At 36.6% G+C, this 21333-nt stretch overlaps 2 protein-coding genes across 2 annotated transcripts; both read right to left on the reverse strand.

Annotated features, from left to right (window-relative positions):
- Positions 1–412: 412 nt before the first annotated feature.
- LOC307165171 (uncharacterized protein) lies at positions 413–4733 on the reverse strand. The gene is made up of 2 exons (XM_079882540.1): positions 4646–4733; positions 413–3593 (listed from the first exon to the last, which is right to left on the reverse strand). The coding sequence occupies exons 1-2, from the start codon at positions 4651–4653 to the stop codon at positions 461–463; spliced, it is 3141 nt and encodes a 1046-aa protein (XP_079738666.1). The 5' UTR covers positions 4654–4733; the 3' UTR covers positions 413–460.
- Positions 4734–4937: 204 nt separating this feature from the next.
- On the reverse strand, positions 4938–10189 carry lrrc15 (leucine rich repeat containing 15). Its single transcript, XM_079884311.1, has 2 exons — positions 9985–10189; positions 4938–7599 (listed from the first exon to the last, which is right to left on the reverse strand). The coding sequence occupies exon 2, from the start codon at positions 7591–7593 to the stop codon at positions 5935–5937; it is 1659 nt and encodes a 552-aa protein (XP_079740437.1). The 5' UTR covers positions 7594–7599; positions 9985–10189; the 3' UTR covers positions 4938–5934.
- Positions 10190–21333: the final 11144 nt, after the last annotated feature.

Genomic DNA, 21333 nt, shown 5'->3' on the forward strand with positions numbered 1-21333 from the left:
CTCTTGTTTTTAAGCTACCTCAAAAGAATCTGGTCAAAATAGCTTTCTTTTGCTCTCTCACAGGCACACACAAGCTCTTTCTAAGAAAGTGCCTTCTTGTACCATGGAGTCCAAACATCTGAAACCTAAAAATAATCTGCCATATTTTTAACACTGACCATGTAACTCCCTTGTTCCAAAAATACTCAGGTTTTACACAAACTTGTGAAGTTCATGCAATTTGATTACTGCTGTCAAAGGGTGGCATCCCAAATAAAATAATAAAAATAATTTTTAAATGTAAACTCTTCACCGAAATTGTTATGCTCAAAATAAAATAATTGTATTCAGGCTTGTGGTCCCTACTGTATATGGTTATGAAATAAAGCCAATAAAGAAATTATGTCTTCAGGTTCAATGATAGATGTTGTTTGGAAACTCATTGCTACTAAGTTCAAGTGAAAGAGAAAAAAAAAAAAAATCACAGGGCAATAGTCTCTGTCTCATCGACTGGTCTGAGTATAATGGACTTAGTATAGGAGAAGTGAGTCAGGTTGACCTGGGTGTGCAGTCTCTCCTTTTGCTCCAGAGAACAATATAGTGAATAAGAGAATCTGGCCAGCACCACAGTACAGCAGATTTCCACCAGCAGCAATGTAGTGTAATATATCATCAGTTCTTTGCATGATGAGTACTTGTGGATGGGAGTAGGTCTTGAGAGAGTAGGCTGAGGAGAGCCAGTACAGATGAAACTGCTATGCGTGGTGAGAAAAGGTTCTGTTGTCCTTGTAGTCGTGCTGGGTGGTAAACTGGTTGCTGTTGTTTTTTGACTTGTAATAGTGGTGGGGATTAATATAGTTGTAGTTGCTGAAGTTGTCGTAATTGTTGTTTGAACTGTTGATGTGGTGGGAATCAATGTAGTCGTCAAATGGGCAGTTGTTGGTAGTACTGTGGTTATAAATGTGGTGGTGAGCTCTGGTGTAGTTGTCATGTGGACAGTTGTTGATGGTACTGTGGTTATAAATGTGGTGGTGAGCTCTGGTGTAGTTGTCATGTGGACAGTTGTTGGTGGTGCTGTGGTTATAGATGTGGTGGTGAGCTCTGGTGTAGTTGTCATGTGGACAGTTGTTGATGGTACTGTGGTTATAAATGTGGTGGTGAGCTCTGGTGTAGTTGTCATATGGGCAGTTGTTGATGGTACTGTGGTTATAGATGTGGTGGTGAGCTCTGGTGTAGTTGTCATGTGGGCAGTTGTTGGTGGTACTGTGGTTATAGATGTGGTGGTGAGCTCTGGTGTAGTTTTCATATGGGCAGTTGTTGATGGTACTGTGGTTATAAATGTGGTGGTGAGCTCTGATGTAGTTGTCATATGGGCAGTTGTTGGTGGTACTGTGATTATAAATGTGGTGGTGAGCTCTGGTGTAGTTGTCATGTGGGCAGTTGTTGGTGGTGCTGTGGTTATAGATGTGGTGGTGAGCTCTGATGTAGTTGTCATATGGGCAGTTGTTGGTGGTACTGTGATTATAAATGTGGTGGTGAGCTCTGGTTTAGTTGTCATGTGGGCAGTTGTTGGTGGTACTGTGGTTATAGATGTGGTGGTGAGCTCTGGTGTAGTTGTCATATGGGCAGTTGTTGATGGTTCTGTGGTTATAAATGTGGTGGTGAGCTCTGGTGTAGTTGTCATATGGGCAGTTGTTGATGGTTCTGTGGTTATAAATGTGGTGGTGAGCTCTGGTGTAGTTGTCATGTGGGCAGTTGTTGGTGGTACTGTGGTTATAAATGTGGTGGTGAGCTCTGGTGTAGTTGTCATGTGGGCAGTTGTTGGTGGTACTGTGGTTATAGATGTGGTGATGAGCTCTGGTGTAGTTGTCATATGGGCAGTTGTTGATGGTACTGTGGTTATAAATGTGGTGGTGAGCTCTGATGTAGTTGTCAAGGGGGCAGTTGTTGGTTGAAGCATAGTTATTGATACCGTGGTGGGGACTGATGTAGTCCTCAGAGCTGTAGTCGTAGCAGTGGTGGTTGGTGTGGTTGTGGTTGGAAGCAAAGTTGTGAGTTGAGTAGTTGGTGTTGTGGTCATGACTTGTGTGGTTGCCTGGGTTGTTGTTGTTTGAGTTGTTACTGGAATTGTTGTTGGAGTAGGTGTGGTTGTTGTTTGTAAAGCAGTAGTTGTTGAAGGCGCTGCTGTTGTCGAGGTTAACTTTATTGTTGAGACACCTGAGGTGTGCAGTGTGGTCATGGGAACAGTACTTGTAAGGACAGTGGTGGTAGTTGGTAAAGTTGTGAGGCATATTAATTGATCTTCTGTTAAAGAGGATATTGATTGATTTTCCAGGTTTTTTGGGGACTCACAGACATCTGAAGGTTTTGATTTAATCTTGTCTTCATTGTTCTTTATCCATTCAAAGAATGGCAAAAGGTTGCAGTCACACTGCCATGGGTTCTTGTAAAGGTATAGTTTACTGAGTTTTGGAAGAGCATCCAAAACATCTCCAGGGAGGCTTTGTAGTGTATTATTTCCCAGTCTAAGTGTCGAAAGAGACTGAAGTTTTTCAAAGTCCTTTTGTTGTAATGACTTTAAATTGTTATTTTGAAGATTCAGTTCAGTCAGTTTCTCAAGACCTTCAAAAAAGTCTCCAGATATCATTGAAAACTGGTTCGATGAAAGGTCTAACTTCTTGAGCTTCTTAAGTGGGCTGAAAACTCCATGTGGTAAGTCAGTGAGATTGTTATGGCTTAGACTCAGTTCAGTCATTTTAGGCATTTCTCCAAAAAGGACAGTGGGAAGACTTATAAGTTGATTATTATGCAGAGTCAGAGTCTTTAATGCAGAGAAACCAACAAAAAGATCTTGAGGCAGTTCAGTCAAAAGATTATTGTCCAGAAAGAGTTTGGATAATTTACTTTTGTGTGGAAACAAATCAGATTTTATAAATGAGATGTTGTTGCCTTGCAAGGCTATCTCTGTCAGATCAGGAAGAGGATCAAAAATCCCATCAGGCATAGAGGTCAGCTGGTTGTCATAAAGCCTGAAAATTTGCAAGTTCTTAAGTTTGGAAAAAAGAGATGTCGAAACAGAACTAAGGTTGTTTCTTGCAAGATGAAGACGTGTGAGATTCTCTAAACTGTCAAATGTCCCCTCCTCAATAGAGCTAATCTCATTCATATATAGATTTAGTTCTTGAAGCTTTTTTAAATGATCAAATAACCCATTTTTAAGGCTATGAATTTTGTTATTTTTTAGAACAAGTTTTTCAAGGTTGCTGAGATCCTTAAAAACACCCACAGGTAATGATGTCACATCTGTGCCAGATATCTCAATGGTTGTGACATCAGGCAAACCCTCAAAGGCTCCGACCTCTATGGACGTAGTTGAAGTACCGAGAAATTCGATGTTCTTTATTTGAGGGTTTTTAGAAAAAGCTCCTTTTGGTATGACAGAGATCTGACTGTTTACAAAAAATATTTCAGTGGCTCCATCTTTAAATTTTTCGGGGATTGCAGTCACAGTTTTGTCATACACGTCACATGTCATACACCTATCTTCAGTGCAGCTCCAGTGCAAGTGCACAAGTATGTAAACGAATACTAGTGCACTTTTTAAATGGATATGCCTGTTGAAGAACAAAACATTAACACCAAATTTAGTTTTTAGTTCAAAGCCATACAAAGCAACCTGTATAGCCTGAAAATCTAAAATAACTACGATAAATTATGTTCCCATGACTCAGGGACACAGGGACGTAACCACAGACACTGAGGGGGACAAGTCCCCCTTAATAACTAGAAACAGCCACATTTTCTCACCCAATATTTGATTATTTTGATCTGATTTGGTTATTAATGCTGCTCTGCTGCACTAATTTTTTGGCTGCCCTGCCCCAGCTGTCTATAGGAAACCAATTGAAAAAAGGCACTTCTCACTGCAAAAAACGCATCAGGTGTGATCGGGGCCTAAGAGTGCTCATCAATGTCAGAATGATTGAGATGGCAATTCAAATCAAAGAAGGCAGGGCTTACTGTTCACAGAAGACAAGTACAAATTCCATTGCAACACTTTAGTTTAGTTGCGTGGTAAGGTCATCCAAAAAATGAAAATCCTGTCATTATTTACTTATTATTTTAAGTTGTAACAAACCTGTTTTTATTTATTTCTTGTGTGGAACATAAATACATATTTTGTAGAATGTGGGTAAGCAAACAGTTTCTGGACTCCTATTGACTTCCATTTTTTTATTATACTGTGGAAGTCAATGGGGACTATCAACTGTTTGGTTACCAAATTTCATCATAATATCTTCCTTTATGTTCAACAAAAGAAATAACTTCATGCATGTTTAGAACAACTTGAAGGTAAGTAAATAATGACATAATTTTCATTTTTGGGAGAACCATCCCTTTGAAATAAATGAATAAATAAAAAACAATAATTTCATAAATAAACAAACAAACAAACAAACAAACAAATAAATAAATCTCTTACTGCTTACAAGATACTGAATTTCCACCAAATAAAAATTATTATTATTTTTTATTTATAAATAATGCATACAAATAAATTTGTCTGAAAAAATTCAATGTTTCCTCTCCTTCACAATACTGAAAACTAGCAAGCGTTTTTTTCTGTTATATTCCTGACCTGTATTTGTAAAATAATTACACTTACCTGCTCATCTCTATTGAAGCTGAATTACTTTCCAGAATGTGTTCCCAGAAGAAAATATAAATATATGTGTTGCTCTACTCTTATCTACACATCCCAAGTGTTTACTGCATGGCTATAAGGCCGCAGAAAGGGTGTGGACAGTTCGTTTTCTGTTTGAAGAGATAAGAAAGTGGAACCATCCATCTCACTTTAAAAAGGTATCTCAAAAACACAACTATTTAGAGACATTTCTCAGTTTATTTAATTCTCTTCTGTCGTCTTTTTTCATCTTATTTCTTATCTTTATCATTTTGTGGGTATTTTTAGACTGTTCATTTTCTTATTCCTTTATACATTTAAGCATGAATATGTCTCTGCAAAGTTGAAATATAAAAGTCCCCTAAATAGCAGTAGAATTTCTTAGATGGGAATATAAGATTTTTTTTTTTTAAAGAATACACTAATTGTTGGTCTCATAATATCAAATTGTTAATGGCTACATCATATAAATAGAATGGAAAATAACATTGGCAAATCATATGTTGTCATGTGTTTGCTTTCACTCAGAAATTGCTTGTAAACAATTAATTGCAAAGAAATTGCAAGTAACACACTGAATTAAAGACTGAAATAGTATTTAATTGTAGAAATGTGCTCCAATAATCTTTGTTTTATTTACAACTTTGAAATATATATATATTTTTGCTATGAGAAAAAAACAAACAAAATTGCAGAAAGTGTAACCATGGACAGTGACAAGAAAGGAAATACAGTACAGTTCTTCATGTGTTACACCACTCTTGAGGGTTAAGATCATTCATTCAAATCTAATCAGCAATGATTTAGATTTTTAGCGCAATTTTCCACCGGACAAAATTGCGCTTGTTAACTCAAGATTTCTGTTCTGTGCGTCTGTGCGCACCAATCTTGCACTTCTATCTACTCCTCAACCAGACCACCTAGAGACTTCGGGTTTTCGGCATTATGTTAAGGAAGGTCTAATCTCGGGAACGCACAAAAAAAATCCAGGAAAAGATTTACTATCTCTTAGTGTTGTGATCCCATGAGGTGAGAAAATTGCGCTAAAACACTCACCGAGTTTTTATTACTTGTTTTCATTAAAAAAACTGGTAGTTAACAACTTTGTAGTTTTTTAAATGTAATAAAAAATGTTTTATTATTTATCAAGAAAGAGAGAAAATAACACATTTCTTTGCCTATTAATAGAAAACATCTGTCCTCCATAAGAAGAATGTTAAACAATGAAACACAACAATCAGCCGATAGTTTATGGAAGCTTTTCTGTAATGTTAGATAACCGAGTTGGTATTTCTTTGACGGTTCAAGTCTTGACTGCCTCGCTTGTTCCTCCTCCATAACACACAGGCAATGAGACTGACAATGACAGCAGTGCAGACAATGGCTACAATGATAATGATTTTGTCTTTGGAAAGACCTTGACCCATAGAATCACCTCCACTTGTGTCCTCTATTTCTTCTGAGACTGTTGTGGGGTCTGATGCCGGTGCAGAGGTCATTTTGGTTGGGAAAGTGTGCAGTGAATGGTTGACCATGATGTCATCCTCCATCAGCTCTCTTACATTTCTACCTTTCAGGGATAGAGGAGTGTCACAAGTAACAAACGTAAGGTTTTTCACTTTCTCTGAATACTGTCCAAGCCAATCCCGAAAAGGGAGTATATCATTGTCACATCTCCAGGGATTTTGAGAAAGTATAATATTATCAACTATAGACAATGAGTTTAGAAATTCTTTTGGCAAGTTTGGTAGAGAATTGTTTTGAAGCTCCAGGAGATTTAAGCGAGACACACTCTCCAAGAGGTTTATGGGTATGTGCTGTATTTGATTATTCTCTATAGATATATTAGCTAACTTGGGAAGGCCTTTGAATATCCCCGCCTCAATACTAATTAGTCGATTAGTGTGAAGAGAGATCTCCTCTAGCTCCACCAAGCCATTGAAAGTGCCAGGAGAGATGTGCTGAATCCGGTTCCTACTGAGCACCAAAAGGCGAATCTCAGTTAAGTTGCTGAACACATTTTCCTCAAGGTGGGTTAACATGTTGTCGTACAGCCAGAGCTCCTGGACGGCCATTGGACCAAAAGTTCCAGGCATTAACCTACTGAGTTGGTTCTCGTACAGTGATATCTGAGTAAGGTTAGGAAGGTTAAAAAAGATTGCACTGGGAAGCAATGATAACCTATTGTTGGAGAGGTAGAGTTTCTTCAGCTTCTGCAAGTTTGAGAAAATATTTCCTGGTAGCTGTGTGATTTTGTTGTCTTGAAGATGCAATACCTCAAGGTTTACCAAGTCATCAAAGATGCCTGCTGGTATTTCTGTTAACTGATTTTGCTGGAGGGACAGGGCTCTGAGATTATTGAGTCCTCGAAAAGTACCGCTGGAAAGCTTTTTGATTGAGTTCCTTTGCAACATGAGCTGTTCCAGCTTTTCTAAACCCTGAAAAGCATCTTCTGGCAGAGAGGTTAGAAGGTTTCTGCTTAGGTCTATTTTGGTCAAATTTACAAGAGGGCTAAGAAGAGATGGTTGCAGAACATCTATTTTGTTGTTACTGAGCGTTAAAGTTGTTAATGTGTGTAGATTCTGAAACAGATCTTTTGGCAGAGAGGTTAGCATTGTCCCACTGAAACCTAAGGCAATGAGATTGTGGGTTTGGTCAAATGTATGAGGTTCCACCTCAGCTATTCTTGAATCCTTGACTACAAACATAGCGAGGTTCTCAGCGAAAGTCACAAAATCAGCTGGTTTTAATGATTGTATGCTGGTGTTGGTGATTAAGAGGGTACTGGTGGTTGGGGGGATGGAGGGTGGAAACTTGTTTAAGCCTTGACAAAGGATTTTATTCAGCTTACACTGGCAGTTCTCTGGACATGCAGAGGCAACAGCATTCATGGCACACATGCCAAAGATCATGTACCACACCAGGTCCATTGACTCCTACAAGGAAAGCAAAACATATAACATTAGAACTAAGAACTACAAAGCTTTGTCAAATTCTGGTCTTTTTTTTTATTATTTTTACTTTATTACTAATTTGCCAACGAAAACTCAAAGCCATACACAAAGCCTAAATCTGTCATATAGCAAACGTTGACAGAAAAATGTGAACGGTTGGCTATTTGTGAAAAAACCTCTTACTAAACCTTCCTGTTGAGACATAAATCATTCCTCCACCCATATAGCTGTAATGTCACATTTATGCTTTACTCACATTTACCCCCCTAACAAATTCTACAGGTTGTGTGTCTTATTTAAATGCTTAGTTGGGACATCCAGGGCATTCATTAAGGACAAATCAATATATATATATATATATATATATATATATATATATATATATATATATATATATATATATATATATATATATATATATATATAAATCTGTAGTAACTACACAGGAACAAATGAGGAATAAAAGACCTTCAAAATCGCTCTGTAGAACACTGAGGCATCACTAATCTTCCACTGACCTTCATAAGACAGAATCATTTTTTAATTTTGCCCTTGTTCTCTTTTCCACAATATCCTCAAGTGAATCAGGAGTAAGGCCAATAATGGAAACAGCCTTTGTAATCATTTATTAATCCTATTTTTTGTAATCTACAGTGATACTACATCCCCAGCAGAGCAATGCATAAAACAAATCTAATGACCAGGATTCCCTGATAGAATACATAAAGAAGCTTCCAACTAATGAAAATGGATCTCAACTTCCTCAAAAAGAATCATTTTAATTGTGCCTCCTTAAAAAAAGCCTCTTCTGACCTTTAATTATCACTGGTAGGTAGTATCTCTTCTTTATTTCTTCTAAAATCAATGATCATGGTCTTCTCCTTCTCCTCTTCAAATTCAATTTTAGTAATTTTTTATCACACCATGTAACAAATAACTCATCCTCTCTTCAAGTCCACATCATTACTTTGATTTATTAAACTCACAAGGGCAGTATCATCTGAAAACTTTTGTAGACAACAAGATGTCTGAGTTAGCCTATAGTCAGAGGAATGCAGTGCAAATAGAAAAGGTAATAAAACTGTGCCTTGTGGGGCTCCTGTTTTGGTCAATATAATATCAGACATTTTATCACCCAGCCTAACAAACTGGAGTCAACATAGAAGATAAGCCAATACCAACATAGTTGTACTATGTAGGTTAAAATGCAACAATTTATCAGCCAAAACATGTGGTTGTATTGTATTAAAAAGCTCAAAAAAACAAAACAAACAAAAACAAGTAATGAAAACTCAGTGAGTGTTTTAGCGCAATTTTCTCACCTCATGGGATCACAACACTAGAGATAGTAAATATTTTCCTGGATTTTTTTTGTGCGTTCCCGAGATTAGACCTTCCTTAACATAATGCCGAAAACCCGAAGTCTCTAGGTTGTCTGTATAATAATATTAGGGAGGTATCATGCTTTTCACATTTGAATACTGTTCCAAATAGTAGGCCTACTTCTTTCTGAATGATCTGGTAATACTTGAGTCATAACTAGCAGGTTATCATGATCTTTACTTTATAATTAATTATACATTGTGCATTATTCACATTAATTAGAACCTATATAGTTCTTAGTAGTCCTCTGCCTCTGGGAGGTATGAAAAAATAATTATTGTTGATTAGCTAATAGTGAACTACCTCATTCAACTGAGCGCTATTACTATACCATATTCTAAAGTGTTACCGGAAATGCACCTGATCAAGACAATGACTAATGTTTCTCTCCTTTCTTTTAATAAACAGGATCCATATTTTCAGTGTTATCAACATTGGATAATGTGTATTAGAGATTACTATTAAATAATAATAACAATAGCAATGCTCTTATTGAAACATATACCATTACTTTGCTTCTGCTATTGCCTTTGCACAGATATTTAACAGCAACAAGAATATATGAATGCATGCAATTTTAGATCATAAATAAAAGCACATGGAAAAAGTTTTGAGACTTCATAATCTGTTCCAGGAAAACCAAACCACAGTCTGTGAGAGCTGGAACATTTAACTGTCTTTCAAATACGTCCAGCTATTATTTGTAGTAATTTTCCTTTTTTTTATTGCCTTTGAAGACTTTGTTATTGAGATAATTTTCCAATAAAAAAATAAGGCATTCAATAACCATTTATTTCTGTTTTGAAAGTTTCTGTAAAATATGTAGTAAAGACATGACTGTCAATTACTTTTTTATTTCTGTAATTCATTATTAATATTTAAGAATGAGCAAAAATATTTAGTGCATTGTAACTGTAATCTGCAACTCAAAAAATCAGTTTAAAGTAATAAGAGCCAAGAACAAATTTGTACAAATTATCTTACCCTAGAACTTGGAAGTTTTGTCAGAGATATCGGTGCTTTGCTCTCCTCGTTTTGCAAAAGCGTTTCCCAAAACTCTTTTAAACAGCTGCAATGCTTTCTTTGTCAGATTCCTTTCTGCCTCCTCATGTCTTTCTGGTTATCCTCTTTCCAGTCAACTGTTGACTACACTGCTTTGTACAAAAGCTCTCATATACTCACCCACATTATTTGGAAATGAGTTGGTGGGGAAGTGGTTTGGAGCCCCACCCTTGTGCTGCTCTTTAAAGGGGCAAGAAGGTTGTGTAAACTTCCTAGTCTACATAATGCTGAGAATGCTCCCTTGATTGATAGTGGGATTGATAGAAAACTGTTAGACTATTTTTAGCAACATTTTTGAAGTTGGACACAAAATATGTAGAATACATCTCTCTCATATTATAGGCGCATAGAACCAGATTCTAGTTCAAGTTACACTGTGTGCACTAAAAATAAATGAGGTAAGAGGACACATGCTACCAATTACATGAGGTCTTTAATTCAGTTTAAAGGCCCACTGAAGTGCCTTGGAACGCACAGCTTTGTATGATGCGTTGACGTAACTTCCACTGAAACAGGAAGCTAACACCCCGTTTCACACATACTCCGTGTGCAGTGCGTATGCGGTGCGTGTTGCGGTGCAGGAGCAGCATAGTGCTTTCACATATGATGCGTTTGCAGTGCGTAACTGATCCACGGCTGTACCACAAAAACATACTCACTATTTGTGGTGGATTTTTAATAGATAAAATAGTAAACTGTATATTAAAATAACCATGTTTCTAACATCTAACCTTATTTCTCTTTTTAGGCCTAACATGATAACACTTTGAAACACAATGTACTAAAACGTTCTGTCCTGTGTTTTTGAATGTTGCCATACCCCTTTGACTTTGGTTGTGTGAAAATAACAAATATGGGAAATGAAACTAGACAGATGACTAAGTTTGAACCTTGTGATTAACAATGAAGTAATCATTAAAACAAAGTTTGCTTTACCTAGTAACAGAAGGGTTGCTTCTTCTTGGGGGAGATTCTCTGAGAACTGCTCGAGAGATCCTCCGTCTGTGATTAAAGCATTTAGAGGACATTTGCTGAAGTCTGTATGTCGATTATTCCTGCGCAGGAAGTAAGCTAGTTAGGGGAACAGGTATTAGCACCCAGCCGACGTCGATGTAGATGCGCTAGGGTATAGGATTAGACTCGGCCGACGTCGACTGACGCGCTAGAGTATAAATATTATAGGACGTAGTTAGGTTTAGGGACAAATCTACGACAAGAGCATTTGATTGGATAGAAAATGTGATGAGAAGCTGAAGTCCGCGGTGATGTCATAAGAATCCATGATCCATAGAGACTAAGTTTTGAATGCTTATATCTCATAAATGCAAATTTTGGAACAAACCAGCTTATTCATAACCTTAAGGCTAACATATTCATGCTAAAAGCTAAAAAACTTAAATTTTGATTTCAGGGGGCCTTTAAAGGTGCCCTAGAATGTGAAATTGAATTTATCTTGGCATAGGTAAATAACAAGAGTTCAGTACATGGACATGACATACAGTGAGTCTCAAACACCATAGTTTTCTCCTTCTTATTTAAATCTCGTTTTTGAAAAACACCCCTGAAAAACAGGCGAATCTCAACATAACATAACTGTGTAACAGTCAGGGTCATTAATATGTACGCCTCCAAAAATTTGAATATGCCAGCCCATGTTCAATGCCAGGCGGAACTGTGCAGCCGAATCATCAGAAGTTCTGCAGGTGAAGAAACAAGCGAGGATCATAGGGAAAATGGCAGATCTATCTATAATTTATCTATCTATCTATAATCGGATACCGCTACAGTTTAATTCGAAGTTGTTAGTTTGCTCTGCCCATTTCACCATGGACTGTTTTTCTAACCTGGAACAATATCAAGCAGCCAGGCTTCTCTCAGCGTATCATACTGACGAAGGGGGCAATTTCAACTAACGTTATATTCCCGCAAGCGGTAAGTAGTGATTTTATTAACGATAATTTACACTGTGTTATCTAGATCCAGCGCGATATTGTTTTTTCCTCGAGAGACATCATGGCTTGCAAACGAGCGAACGAAGCATGGCAGTTGCTCAGTGTTTGGATGTACAAATGAACACAAAAGTATTTTTTTAGTTCCTTCATCCGAGCCTCTGAAGAACCAGTGGGTTATGTGAATTTCTGATGCGTAATTGTTCAAGTTCAGACAGATAATCTTTCTCTCAAAGTCGTTCAATACTGTTTATGCATCAGTAAATCAAGCCAGTGACTAAACGATCAACTTCACGTCGTTTCTCGCAGAAACTGCGTTGCAGTGATAAGATCTTCATTCACGCGATCAACAGTCTGTCATCTGCTCAATGCTCATCACTGCAACTTTTTATGTGATGGGAATAGATCTAAATACTTAAAAAAACTTCTCATGATTCGTTAATCTCGATAGCTTTAATAGTAAAAACGTATAAAAGCTGTAATAGTAAAAGTTTTCCAGATAGTTCTACATGTAATGCTAGATATTTCATATGCAAGCATGTCAGCCAATCACAGCAGAGGGCGTTTACTCTGAAGTCTCTCAGCAGACACGCCCCTTCAAACAGAGTGTTCAAATCAGAGGATGAAATCAGGCTAGGAAATATGCCTTTTATTTCTAAATTATAACAACTTTAGATCTAAAAAACATACTAACATTATAAGGGCACCCCAGGAAACATTATAAAATAATAAAACAATCCATTCTAGGGCACCTTTAAGTTCTGCTGTGCCAAAGTTCACACTCATAGTTATTTCGCTGACTATAATACAACTTATGGGAACATGACCAAGCATGACTACCAAAACAAAAGCTGTAGAAAGTTATCATGATGATTTCAAAAGAATGTTCCTCTGTTGCTCTATAAATGTGGAGCCCACGCAAACTTATTTCCTTTTTTTTTTTTTTTTTCAAGTGCTATTCATTTTTCTGCAATGGATTTTCCTCTATCTATGGTTCCTAATAGAAAAACATATGAATCACTGTCTGTGTGTGCGCATATTGTGCATATTTTATGCCAACGGACTGATTACATTCCTGTTCTATGGTCAGTGGGTCGAACACTCTTATGATTGTATACTAGTGTTTGGCTGGATTCACAACACATACACATGAATTGATTATAAAGATGTGGAGGGGATATTTCCTCCAAGTTCAAATAAACAATCAAAATATGAGGATTTTATATGAAGGAAAAACAAAGCATTAAACTTATACAAATTATTTTGAGTGTTTCACTGCGTTATCATGTGGGGATATCATTTTAAAAGCATACTGCTCCCAATAAGTGACAAAATGATGCAGAAGTAGCAGTGCTTCACCTTCTGAGAATATAGTTCCCAGTATGTATACGGTTAGAAGATGCCGGTGTCTCATGTGACCTCGTTATTTGTACAGGCTGTGACTATACAAATCACAACATGTAAATAGGAAAATGTTGGCGTTATTTTGTCACTTATATGGAGCAAGTATGCTAGCTGGAGCCATTTACCTCCAGTCTTTGTGCTAAGCTAGGCTTAGCGGTGGGTGCGTCAGACAGAGTTACGGCACGCATGGAGATGAAAAGGGTATGTATGGACTTATCTAACTCTGGGGATACGGTGAAGAAGCTAAAGTCTCAAAAAGTCGGCGTGTTCCTTTATGGACTGTCAGCACCTTTAAGGACTGCCCACTGAATGCCTATAAGATACCATGTAAAGTTCCCTTAGTCAGACTTGATGACTGCAGCTACCGACAACTCGTGTTCTCAATAAAGAATCCTGCTGAAGACACAACCAAGTCTCCTGGTCTTCGCTTCTGAGTTTCCTACAATCACAAATAAATCAACTGACTCTAAGCACAACTAGTACATACTATGATTACAAATTCTTTAACAAATCTTTTATATTATTTAATTAAAGGGTGAAGGGTAACACTTTATAATAACTGCACGCTATTAATCATTAGTTAAGCATTAGTAAACAGTTAATTCATCATTTATAAAGCATTAATAGACATTAATAAATGCAGTTATAAATGCTGTATTCTTGATTTAAAAGCATATCTATAATGTGTTTAATAATTGTATTTTCATACTTTATTAATGATCAATTTATCATTTCTAAATGAAGTATTGCATTATTTACAAACCAGTTATTTAGGAGTTGTCAGTGGTTCATAAGCACACTTAGAAAGTGTAAGTAAATGATTAATAAACTATTTAAATGTACATTCATACATCTTATTATTCAGACATATAGTAATAGTTACTTAGTGTGTTAATAAATGTTTTATTAACATGTATTTCTACTGTAATTCAGGGTCAATCCAGTTAGTTATAAAGCATTTATTAGTGGTCAGTTAACACTTTATTATAAAGTGTTACCGGGTGAAGATGTCAATTTTTCTAGGCCGGGCATCACTTTTGGCCACTAGAAGCCATGATTTAAAACATGATCATGTAAGTCAGTCTGGTGCCAGCAGCTTCCACTCAGGAATTTTTACATGAAGCTAAGAATGTACAGTAATAAGAACCAAAAAAAAAAAAAAAAAAACCTTTAACCTGGATTCATGTTCTTCTGGGGCAAGATGTTCACGTTCTTCTCTCCCCTTATCTCAAATTCCCTTTCTTCTCTTGCACCAGACTCAGGTCAGCAAAAGTTTATCTATGTGTTTGCACCAAATATTACATACTCTAATTTATTTTATGTAGCCTACATTTTAAATGTCTCAGTGTGAGTTGAGCTCATTCCCTTAGCAGCAGAATAGGTCATAATAAGGATGTGAGTGTTCAGGGAAATTCTGGCTTGCTTTGAGATGTGAGCATGGCTCTTAAATGCTTCCTGTACACAGAGATATGACCCATTCATTGAGTCATCCTATTCAGTAAAAAATTCCAAACAATTGCCCTGTTTGGAAGATAATAGTTTTGGTCTGGGTATTTACTGTAGGATGCTGGAAGCTGGAAAAAGAAACATGGAGTTCAGAAAGTAAAAAAATACCACGTTGTTTTCTGCACCAACAATTCTCACTCAATGTTGCGTATCTCTCTGGTTTCATGTTTGCGTCTGTCAGATTCGTCTTTGAGATTTTTTCTTCTAATTATGTATTTTACCCTACAAAAATCTTGCATTCGAATACCATTATCTCTGGTAGATAAGATTGCAAGTTTACAAGACCCGATATGAGCAAAAATCTATGACAAAGATAAAAGCAAATAAAATATATATTTAAATATTTTGAGATTATTTCATTTTTACAAACATTAAAATTAACATCCATCAATACATAGCCTACAGGTGAATACTCCATGCAATTCTAATAAATATACAAAAGAGAGTGAGTGTCCAGTATTTCTAAGAGAACAGTATGAAAATAATGTGCAGGTTTTTGTTAAAGGAGAACTCCAGTCAATTTTAACATTGAGCTCATTTTTTTGTAAATTTGGAGTGCTGTCAGTACAGAGAACAACGACAAAAATCTGTGTTGCCTACACCGTGTTATCCTCTTTTTAAAATTTGCACCCTGTTGACTTAAATGGGGCAAGTTTTAAACCTGCTTTTAGCCTCTTAACATCCTTGATGTGTCATTACAAGTGCCCAGCCATGTGAGTGATTCCTTCAGAGTGAACACGGGTGAATCTGACTGCAGTAGATGTGAAAGATATGAATAAAAATGATGTTTATTCAGCCAGCGCACATATCTGTATTTACATCCTGTTTTCAGTTGAAGTCCACAGTAGTCGATTGTCAAGTTCACGCGCATAGGTTTAGTACGTACGATCATGCGCCCAAACTCGACAATCGACTACTGTGGACTTCAACCGAAAACAGGATGTAAATACAGGTATGTGCGCTGGCTGAAATAACATCATTTTTATTCATATCTTTCACATCTACTGCAGTCAGATTCACCGCGTATTGACTCTGAAGGAATCACTCACATGGCTGGGCACTTGTAATGACACATCAAGGATGTTAAGAGGCTAAAAGCAGGTTTAAAACTTGCCCCATTTAAGTCAACAGGGTGCAAATTTTAAAAAGAGGATAACACGGTGTAGGCAACACCGATTTTTGTCGTTGTTCTCTGTACTGACAGCACTCCAAATTTACAAAAAAATGAGCTCAATGTTAAAATTGACCTGAGTTCTCCTTTAAATCCATGTTAAATTCGTACAATTTGTCTAAACCCCAGTCAGGGGGAGGTCATTCGTACGAATTGGGCAACTCGTAAAATATGTACGATTTAGCAGCAAACAAATAATGACAAAGTATGACATCGTATGAATTAGCCACCTCGTAAAATTTGTACGAATTGCCGTGAGATCGGGTTGGGCAAGACACTGGAAACAGGAACTGAACACAGGAAGTGACCATAGAAACAATGGTAATGGACATTTCAACTTAAGTCCAAAACACAAGACAGGGGAACAACACTGGGATCATGACAGAGTTGGAAGTGCTGGAGACTGGGCCAAGTTCCGTTAGTCCAGGCAAAGTAACTCATTCTGGAGCCAAAATTAGAACTAATTGTAAAAGATTTTTTTTCAGCATAGATAATTTCTATGACGTGTCCAGAAAAACATACTATAAGTCCTAAGAAATCCTAGTTGAGGAAATATGTTAAATTATCATCAATCCAAGATGTGTGCCAATAAGGCCAGACAACAATATACCCCAATGGGGCTATTTTCTTCCTTTACTCCTATCAAAATAAAACTTTATACAATTTATACTTTAGATATAGATATTACTCCACCATCTGCGTGACATCATTAACCAACGTGGTTGAATGACCAATTTGCCACAATAAGGTTTCGAGGAAACAGTCATTACTAGTTTATTACTTCAACGATGCATCGTACTACATAGTTAAGCAGTGAATTACATCATTGTTTGGAAAATACACCCCTGAGAAACACAAGGGTATTTATGCACAAGATAACAAGGGGGCAGACTAGGGACAGGTGCAGGTGATTAGTTGTCATGGAAATAAACGATGATGGCCATGGTAACAAACAAGGCAGGCAAACTACAGGGGCCAATGTTTCAGAAAACACTGAAGCTTCCCCGGGTGCCGCCATTGATTAGCAGACCCTCACCTGCTGTTAGCATTGACTCCCATTCATTTTGGCGTCACTTTGACAGCGAATAACTTTACATCTGAGGCGTTTAAAGACTCCATTTGTAAATTATTTATTTCTAAAGAAACACGAAAATGTATAAAAGGCTCCATTACCTTGTATCTTACGTTATGGCCCCATAGAAGCAGTTTTTGTAAAAATAGGCTAACGATTGCATCATAACCACGCGACTCTCTGTCGTCGCACAGTAGAGAAATTACCGTATGGACAGGAGGAGAAGCTCGCGGGCAATCGGGGGGACGTGGAGGCAAAATGACAAAATAATTAATCAGAATACTTAGCAAAAGTTTCTCCTGCTCCTAGCTCATGAACACCTCCTACTCACACTCTCCGTCTCTGCAAGTTTCGGAAGTGAATGATTCAGATTTCTCTTGGCACAGCTACTAGAAGACAGACAGGTTGCTCACGTCACATCTACGTCGTCAAGCTCAGTTTGAGTCTGCGCAGTACGGTCAGCCATCAGGAAGTGAGTGCTTCTAATTGACTTCACTTTTCTCCGTTGAATCCAATGGGGTCGCTGTGTCCATTTCTTTTACTGTCTATGGCAAACTAAGGGAAACAGGAGAGTGAATACAGGAAGTGAACATGGAAACAGTGGTAAAGGACATTTCAACTTAAAAGTCCACACAAGAGAGGGGAACAACACTGGGTTCATGACAAGTTGTATGTCTCTGTATCATTTAAAAAAATATATTTTTTGGTAGTGTAACTGGAAGATAATAGCAAATATGGAATTGTTCATAATAGTGCTTGGTGATTATAGATTAGCAGTTCCAGCTGAGTTTACTGCACTTATTTTAGAAATAAACAAGCCACCTCCCCTGTTAATACACCCACAGATGGGCTGTTAAAAGTTGTGCCATATCTTACTGCACTCTGAAAATATGTTCACTGTTTGGCTATTAATGTTTACATCATTCTCTTTGCATCTTTGCAAGGGGAGTGGGTCTGAAACCTCAAGCAGTCTCCTTCAAATGGTCTCAGAAACACCCATTGATCATAAAACCCAACAACATGGATACTCATAAACCTACACACCAGATATCTAAGTTTCAAATATACAGAACAAACAGCTGGCTATCAACAAACAAAGCAGAGCATGGATGACTGAGCCTGATTGAGTAAAACAGCAAAGATGGGTCATTCAAACTAGATCATTTACAAACTCCAACAGGTAAACTAAAATGCATAGTCATAGTATGTAAATAATATGCAGCATGCTGCTATTGCAGCCCACTTTTCAGGTGGCAATGTCCAGCACTGGAAGGGGAAGTTACATTAGTGATGCACACATCTAGGTGAAATGAAGATAGAAGAATTGAGGGTGCTAATAGTCTGACAATAATCTAAGCATTAATCTAATATAGGAACATGTCATGGATCAATAGTACAGGGCCTATCTTGCTAAAAACAGAAGGTTTGTATTTATTGTTTTTGTTTTTCTTAAAAGCATTAAACTGGAATTAGCTGGAATTGAACTGAACTGGCAACGCCCCATAGTATTTTTGATTTGGAATGACAGGAAGAGCAATTTACTGGATTGAATCATGAAATTTAACAGTCAAACAACAGAAGAATTTTAGGAATTCTGTCCAACAGCACATCTTGTGACAAAATTAGGGCTGTCAAAAGATTAATCGCGATTAATCGCATCCAAAATAAAAGTTTGTTTTTAATAATATATGTGTGTGTACTGTGTATAATTAAATTTGTATATATAAATAAACATGCATGTATATATTTAAGAAAAATGTGTTATTTATATATATATAAAAAAATATATTTATATATAATATAAACTATATAAATATACAGTATATGTATGCAAATATTTCTTAAATATATACATGCATGTGTGTGTATTTATATATACAAAATAATTATACACAGTACACACACATATGTTATGTAAACACAAACTTTTATTTTGGATGCGATTAATCGCGATTAATCTTTTGACAGCCCTAGACAAAATATAAATTATTCAGCATGTATTCAGCAAGGATGCATTAAATTGATCAAAACTGACAGAAAAGACATTTATAATGTTACAAAATATTTCTATTTTGAATGAATGCTGTTCTTTTGAACTTTTCTATTCATCAAATAATTCAGATTTTTTTTTTTTTTCTGGGAAATCGTGGGAGGATCACTTAAAAAACATAAAACAGACAATACCCACAATAAGCATGTATACAAAATATTTCACCATATTTTATTTCACTTTTATAAGCGATGTCTCCCCTGGTCAACACAAAGTGTTTAACTCTCTGTAACTCAAGATACGATATCTGATATTTTACCAAGTGTATGTTCCATATATAAACTTATCTATTTTTAACAGAATTAAGAAAGACCGTTTCATATTTACGCTTGAATGATTTCTTTGACTAAATTATCTTAATTTTTATAATTTAATACTAAAATATATTGGCTTTTCACCACACCGAGGATCGAGCTGAAGTGTTAAATATGGTTTGAAATCAAATTACACATACAGTTGCAGTTTTACAAGTGCAATATAACTGTATGTGTACAATAAATAATATATTTTTGCTTACCTGTCTATTAAAACACATGCGAGAGCGGAGTCTCTGTGGAAAGATCAAGTCCAGGTTTTTAGCTCTCTCCATCCTGAAAACACCATCCTTTATTTCTCCATTTGTCCCAAAAAGCCTGCTGCCTCAGGTGATCTACGTTTATGTTTGTTTTTTTATTTATTTTTTATTTTCTGTACTCACAATCAATAATCGTGAACCATGATTAGGCTACAATATATATATATATATATATATATATATATATATATGGTTTCTACAAGCGGAAACCAAGGATAGCACAGATAATACGTAATTGATATGCAACAATGACAAGGTAATGTAAGATGTAAGTACACAGCTGACAATGTAACACAACTGCATGAAATATATCACACTGTACAAAAGGTTTGAATAGGCCTATTTTATTACAAAAGTCTTACATATTGTACCTTTAAGCTAGTTTGTCATTGTACTGTTTTGTTGTTGTGTTTTTCATTAAGAATAATAATGAACCCACCATTCAATCAATTGCCGCCTCCGAATTGCCTAATTCGAAAAGTAAAGTGCGCACGACTTCACAGGCATTCATAATGATGCGTGTCCACAGACGCGGACCAGAGCGAGCGTTTTCAGTATATTCCTATGGAAGTTGATCTTCCATAGGAATTAATTGAAAACACTCATTCTTCTCTGCGCCAGTGGATGCGCACCACTAGTGAATTAGCGGCAATTCTGCGATTTAAACCCCCCACCCCCGGTGATGTCGGTATAACATCACATCCCTATGCTTCACAGAACAGAATCCCAAAACTTTTGTGGCTTATTATGATTTTTAGCAAATTGGAGCCAACTTTTCTTGTGCTTTTGGTTCAGTTGTGGTGTACGTCTTGGGAGTTCTGGCATGCGTTTAGTACGCACCTTACTGTGCAAGCCGAAACCTCAATGCCTGTTGCCACCAAGTCTTGCAGATTTGTGCTGTTGTGAGAGATTCTATTCAGAGGGTTGAATAATTTTGATACTGCGGAAGTCAGTTGCATTTTCAGTTGAATTTGGGGAAACCACTTGAAACATTTGTTGTGTTGAACTATTTCAATTACTTTTGTTTGATTTGTTCATTGCAAACAGCTGAGATATTTATACATATATCAACCTGACAAGTCGCATCAACACAAGTCATGATATTTATGGGTTAGATCAAGTACAAATAGGTTTTTGAAATAATAATTGAATTTTACCACTTTTCTTCCAGTGTACATTGTAGTGTGCTAACCGAGGATTTTTACTGTGCCACTCTGGTCACCCCAGCATACAGTTGTTTGATTCTTTTTTTTTTTTTTAAACCTATCACCACAATGAGAGGAAGCACCATTGATACTGAAGTACTTACAGAGCTAGAGATACTAGGCAGGGCATTCATTTGTAAAAAACTGTGTAGAGTTCTGATAAGATTGGATGTTTTTTTTCTGCATGTGTTGTCACTTTCTTATCGCAGTTCCACTCATCTTATTTTCTCTTCTTCTTGAGCTTCTAGGCGAGCAATTCTTTGTTAGCATGTATGCAAGGGCTCTTCTTCAGTAGCACCTATAAAGGATAAATCATTTAATAACAAAGTGAATTTGAAAT

This window comes from Squalius cephalus, assembly GCF_949319135.1.
Source record: "Squalius cephalus genome assembly, chromosome: 10".
Taxonomy (NCBI): domain Eukaryota; kingdom Metazoa; phylum Chordata; class Actinopteri; order Cypriniformes; family Leuciscidae; genus Squalius; species Squalius cephalus.

Bases quoted from the DNA above. Each gene is read 5' to 3' on its own strand.
- lrrc15 (XM_079884311.1), bottom strand. From the start codon at position 7,593: ATGGACCTGGTGTGGTACATGATCTTTGGCATGTGTGCCATGAATGCT.